We start from the raw sequence: 6,324 nt of genomic DNA, 5'->3' as shown, positions 1-6,324 counted from the left end.
GTTAATTACTCGGTCATAAAGCAACGCAGAAAGTGGTTTGATTAGGAATGTCAGAACAGTCGTTCTTTACAATATCAAAACAACCAGAATAGGCTATCGATGCATCCACTGCAATGGTTTGTGTCACGCTGTCCCACATGACAAATTCGGCAAAATCTATTGCTGTTAATTACTGCACATATCTGTGCTGTCATTTCATCCTTGCGCACCAGATGAGCACTTTCCTTTTCATCATAAAACTAATAAATTAGTTTAGTCATCACAACGTTTCTAGTCAGGGACAAGCATCGGAAGCTGAAAACGAAACCTCATATCTAAGGTAAAATTAGGAGCAGTCAGGTTTATTTATTTTCTACATGTTGCCAAAAATCAGCACAACCGCGGTATTATATGGTCGTGTGTAATAAAAAAGGGGGGGGGGAGCACAAAACAGCACAAAATCATACTAATGTTTCTGAAAGAGAAATCAGGCTTTCCCACCACAGCAGGGTGGATACGTGCGCATTACAAGTCTTATTATTATTTTTAATTATTATTTCTCATGAACTGTCAAACAAACGTTTGAGCGCACTCTCAGACTATCTCAGAAGAATGAGTGCAATTATATGACCATATTGAGCGAACTTGAACTAAGCGATATGTTTAATTTTTGCGAACGGGACGTGAAGAAATTTGAACTTTCACCTGACGTACTAATATTCTGAATGGGAATCATTTGGATGTGGGATCGATTCTGTAATTGTTCGATACCAATTACCCGGCTAGTCGGTTTGTTTGGAGTTTGTGTTTAATCATATCAGGAAATTGAGCTGCCATTTCAAAAGTGAAATGACGTCATTGGTTACTGTTTGATTTCATGTAAGATCGTTCGACCGAATTGAATTACTTCCTTGACTGACAGTGCATTATTATTCCAATGTTTGCAGTAAAAGCCTTTGTGCCAGGTCCTTGTCAGTCCTTTGAAGAGAGAAAAGTTTGATTCGTCTTAAAACGATGGCCGGCCGGACATCCTTACAGACCTTAGTTTGTGTGAGACTGATATCGTCGTAATTTACTCAATTTCCTTGTAAAACGGCTACCCAACTATGTGTCCAATTTCTTACCCAACTTTGTTGTGTCAAAATGTACCCAAATGTACCTAATTGAGCACAATAACCCAAAGTGTTGAGTTAAAAGAGTGCATTTTGGCAGCAAAACGGACATTACTAAAAAAAAAAAAAAAACATATACATTGAATTGGACTGGACAGTATAATTTCCGACTAATCTATGGTGATCACAACCTAATAGCCACCTTGGCATGAAACGACCGGAGAGTTTGTGTACATTCAGGGGGGTAAAAACGAACACAAAATTATTGCGATCAGACTATGTAACGATCTCTTTTTAGAAGCGGTGTTGGCTCTGAAAAGATCCGTTTGGTTTTGCCAGACCTAGTGTTACTGACGAAATTGAAGCTGCTATCCGCGTCTTTCCTTCCTCCCTTCAACAGACGGTTGTACCTTAAACAGAATAACTACCATAAAGCCAAAATTCTCTCTTGACAACTGTGGTTAAATGAACATCAGACACCAACGACCTGCAACATCAGAATTACGTCCACCCCATCCATCTTTGATTGTGACTTGTGCCTGCGACTTGTACGTACGTCCGCGTGTGTAATGTGCACTTTGCATTATGGGTAAAATGGTTTCCACGTACGAGGAGCAGTTTACCCAATTAAGTGCAACATTTTACCACAACAAGAGCATGTCCGGCTTTTTTAGTACGTCGCAATGTAAACTTGACCCTTTGGCGAGGAAAACTTGTTTTTGTACACATAAGTTGCTTTCACTGGCGATTACTTATAAAGGTACACATTACCTTCTCGAGGGTACTAGCCAAATCGCCACATAGCCCAACATTGCGTAAAGAAGGTACTCAACTTTGGTACCCAGCACATTTACCCAGCAAGTTTTTACATTTCTTTTTTAGAGTGCAATGGCTTTAATATATAAACCAATAACCGAAATCAAGTTTCACAAATTGGTGGATGACTTGTAAACCAGTTTGGGTCATCAAACAGGACACAATGCACAGAGACAATAAATGCTTTGGATTGCTTTCTTTATTAGAATGTTGTTGCAGATGAAGTTATTTAGGTCAAATTTGAATACGGAACAATAGTAAAATATTATTTATTCACTCTTGTTAATCTTCAACATAAATTAAAACTCCAGATAAGGTGAACATTAATCTGACCAACCCAAGACTCGTCTCTTCCTTGATAACATCACACAAAAATCAAATTTAAACTATAAAATCAAAACTCCGATCTATTTGGATTAAAACAATTTTTCAACCATTCTTACACCATTTAAAATTTGCTATAATAATGTTGTGAATAATTATCGCTATGTTTAAACAATTTCGACGTTTGCACATGCGTAGAACTGTTCTGGTGTGTCAGAGCAGCCGACCAATCCGCTTCCATTGGGACAGATACCCCAGTCATTACCTGAATTAAACAAGAACAAAAAAAAGACAATAGTATTATGTTTGTTATATTATGGTCAAGTTTGATACATTTTACCTTTGAAACATTTACTCTCGGTAAAACAATGTTTCAACCTATTCTACGGTCAGTAAGGGTAATATTTATTATTTACAAGGAAGGGCAATGTGAGAACTATTTGCTTATGAATAATTATCATAACGTTTAAACAATTTCGAAAATGATTATTAAAGCGTATCCTGATGAATAAAGAACACATACCTATACGCAAAGCAATTTCTGCCTTCGTAATTTATTTGTTATTTTTTATATAATGTTTTTTTTTTTTTTGTGTTTTCCGGCTCTGTTAAGTCAGCTTCTTACTCAGTTTATGGACCTTTATCAACTGTGGAATTTTAAATAACATTTCTTTTTAAAAAGGCATTACCTTTGACTCTTTTGTTTATTCTGTATTGCTTTTACTTGTGGTGTTAAAGTGTTATACGACTCTTATTGTTCTTGTGTAGGTTTTATTGTACAATATAATTGTGTACGTATTATAACCGCTTTTTGCTCATCTCGTTTAAACTTATGAAAAACTGTCTTTACGGCGTTTTGTGATTTTTAATGTCGAGGCCGAATCACACTGCAGCGATAACGAAAACGATAACGATCACGACGCAAAGAGAACGCTTTCTATTGGTTGAATGGGCGTGCGCGTATTCAACCAATAAAATGTGTTCTCTTTGCGTCTTGATCGTTATCGTTTTCGTTATCGCTACAGTGTGATTGGCCCTTTACTGTTTCTAATATATTGACTATGCACTCGCCTGTGTTGTATTTCCACTGAATAACACATTCTTTGCACGTGACACCAGCAGGGAGTCGAATTTGGAATTTGAGCACTCCTTTAGCACTCCCTATCCAGAAACGAGTCTCCCCCTTCACGTCCGCCAACACGTGTTGGTCCAAACACTGGTGGGTAAGAGGAGTGCTTCGGCTGTCTCTGGCACACAGGCGGAACTCAATCCAACCAAGATGATTGGCTGTAACATCCGGCTGAAATTGTATACAAATAAATAACACCAATTTACAAAACAAGGGAAACTAAATGGTTACATTTTAAACAAAAAGTTGCATCCCCTTTAAGGTGATCCCCTGGCTGCCGCTTCCCAAGTTATATAGTAGTTTGTGTGTGATCCCTGGTTACACGGCAGATATTGACAAAATAGAGAGACCACCAACACAGGGCTGCATTATAGCTCACAGCTGGTAGAGCGCCGTCATGTTACTCCGGATGTCGTCGGTTCGAATCTCACTCTAGTCAATTCTTTGTTCAACCCCCCAAATCAAATAAATAACATCGTACAATTGCACTTTGTTTTGCAGCTTTCGATACGTTTGCCCATCCCAGCGCCTTTGGTTAAGGTAGATAAGGCGCTGGGGACGAGTGAATGCCCATTATAGCTTGCCTGGATTTCGATGACCTTTCCAGACGCGTACGTCCCTGTGATAATTCCAGCGTCAAATCTCCCACCATCTTCATGTTCACGTGGCTCTGGATCGGCCCAGTTGTCTCCACAAACACCACACTTGCCACCGTTTTGCTGCCATTGTACCTAATTAGAGCAAAAACACAATCGATATGATTATTTTCAGTGTTAAACATGGCTAAAAAGGGCATTGTCAGGTCCCCACATCGCTGTTGAGGAACAAAAAGCTTCGATATGACGTAATCATGAGTTTATTATTCTGCTCTTTAAAATCCCTGTCCAACTGTTGAATCTGAGGGCGCTTTAACAGATCACTACTTTAAATATTATAACTGATTAAACATAAGTCTCCCCTTCCATAGTTGAATAGGCTGAGTGTACAGAGAGGCGGGGCCTAATCAAATCTTTACGTTTGTGTCGCCTACTCAAAATGACTCCACTAACCCAAATACAGTTTGAGCCTAGACTTTGAGTGCGTTTTGGCGACCCGGCCAGAAACTTTGGTCATCGGTTGAGCGTTTTCGCGTGTTCGGTTCAGTTGCGGTGACGATGCTGTTTAGACCAACCGGTAACCGACTTGTTGACTGGGCTTTGGTTGGGGTCGCCAAAACGCACTCCATATCGTAAACACTCTGTACGCGAGCGTTAGTTGTGGAATGAGGTGCATTCTAGTCTAGCTAGAGATCGCTAGACCAGCATGCACCTTTATTCAACAGTAAGCACTTGCGCAATTGGTATTTGCGAAAAGGTCTCTGGTGGTTGGGAAAATAGCGTTCAAAAACGTTAGCATTCCAATTGTTTCAATTTTGTTATGCACAATATTGATTTATTTTTTGGCGAACCATCAATTGATTAAAGTCCTCATTGCAGAGTTCTATAAGACAGTGTTAAACTACGGTGGCAAAGAGAAACCTCCCACGTATCACCGTGTCCAAATCTCCATGTCCCCCTTTCTCTCCCCGTCCAACGTGAACCCGTGCATTTCGTTAATTTTCCCGTTATTATTTTCCTGACCAGTAGCATTTTAATTGGTCCGGAAGTAGCACGGAATAAACTGTAAATCAATGAAACAACTGATAGTAGCATCGTGTCTAATAAGTTTGTACACAGCTCTATGGGCACACACGCACAGTAAGATTCATGACACCGGTAAAACCCCCAACCAATTTTGGTCAGTCTAGAGTACAACGCACCGAGACAGTATCTCCTAGGATAAACTGTCTCTTGTTAGGTTATTCCCCTGGCGGAAAGAAATCCCTACGGGCTGGACAGAATCCCCTAGGAAATTATGTCCCCTCAGCCCGTTGTACGGGTGGTGGTGGGGGGGGGGGGGGCACACAATTCCCCGTTACACCGGCATGCAAATCATAGTGTTACTTACCGTTCTTCCTCCGCAAAAGCCTTCCATATCATTGTAATCTTTCTTCTCTTCTGGGACCTGGAAACCTCGTCTCCATTCTGTTCCTCTACCCGCTGGTTCCCACATTCGACCGTGAGCATCTACATAAACAATAGCGATGACCGCCACCAGGCCGAGGAGAATGAAGGCATTCATGTTGGGAGCAAGATGGAGTGTACTTTGTGAGAAAGTGGTCTTACTCAACGTTATATGCCTGCTTTTATATCAATTGTTATTGATAGTAATTTTATTGTCTCAAAGACTTTGACCTTGTAGTTGATTAGGTACTGATAATTGTACACGACATACATCGTAAATGGGCGTGGTTTGACGGATGATAGACACTGTCACTTTTGCTGACCCTTTTTTAGGGTAGAGGTTAGTAGCAGATATTGGATAACTTTTGCCATGTAGCTCATCTACAAATACTGTGACAAGATAGGGTGGACCCACATCTTCTGGATTTTAAAAGGTTCATAAACTTGCACTGTGGAAGTATGCCGGAGAGGTCGGCAGTGTGAGTAGTTGGTCTTTGTGATCAATCCGGTAGGAGCGGGCTACCGGAGACTAGCTGTCGGGCGTAGAAACTGCAGGCAGGTAGCGGCCAATCACGATGTACTTGGGCGATGCCTGGGTGTGCATGCGACGCACATGCACGGCGTGAATTGCCGGTGATGTTAAGGTTTTGTTAAAAGAGAAGGGAAATACAATTTCCATCGGATAAGGAGACAACAAAATAGATCTTACACAAAGAGCTGTGCCTGAGTCACCTTATTTGTGTTCTCCCAACCCCAGTAGATATCCCGCTATGCCCCAGAGTGTACTGAAAGCCAGGTATTAATGTGGGTGGTACATGTAGATTTCCACCCAAACGAGCCTGCAGCCCCTTGGCCCGAGACTACTCAAATGTATTTCCCGGGCCTGACGTACAATTTAGTTCAAGTGAGAGGTTAGACTTCT

At 40.9% G+C, this 6,324-nt stretch overlaps 1 protein-coding gene across 1 annotated transcript; it reads right to left on the bottom strand.

The window, feature by feature from the left end:
- Positions 1-2,057: 2,057 nt before the first annotated feature.
- LOC117299434 lies at positions 2,058-5,537 on the bottom strand. Its single transcript, XM_033782970.1, has 4 exons — positions 5,347-5,537; positions 3,945-4,091; positions 3,303-3,531; positions 2,058-2,496 (listed from the first exon to the last, which is right to left on the bottom strand). Exons 1-4 carry the CDS (start codon positions 5,518-5,520, stop codon positions 2,399-2,401), a joined length of 648 nt encoding a protein of 215 aa, XP_033638861.1. The 5' UTR covers positions 5,521-5,537; the 3' UTR covers positions 2,058-2,398.
- Between the last annotated feature and the right edge of the window lie 787 nt (positions 5,538-6,324).

Source organism: Asterias rubens, chromosome 14 (assembly GCF_902459465.1).
Source record: "Asterias rubens chromosome 14, eAstRub1.3, whole genome shotgun sequence".
NCBI lineage: Eukaryota > Metazoa > Echinodermata > Asteroidea > Forcipulatida > Asteriidae > Asterias > Asterias rubens.
This window is presented reverse-complemented; position numbering and strand designations above follow the sequence as displayed.

Bases quoted from the DNA above. Each gene is read 5' to 3' on its own strand.
- LOC117299434 (XM_033782970.1), bottom strand. From the start codon at position 5,520: ATGAATGCCTTCATTCTCCTCGGCCTGGTGGCGGTCATCGCTATTGTT. The intron at 3,532-3,944 runs GCAAGCTATAAT...ATACAATTTCAG, and splicing joins GAAAGGTCATCGAAATCCAG to CCGGATGTTACAGCCAATCA. The intron at 2,497-3,302 runs GCGAGTGCATAG...TGTTTAATTCAG, and splicing joins TCAGTGGAAATACAACACAG to GTAATGACTGGGGTATCTGT.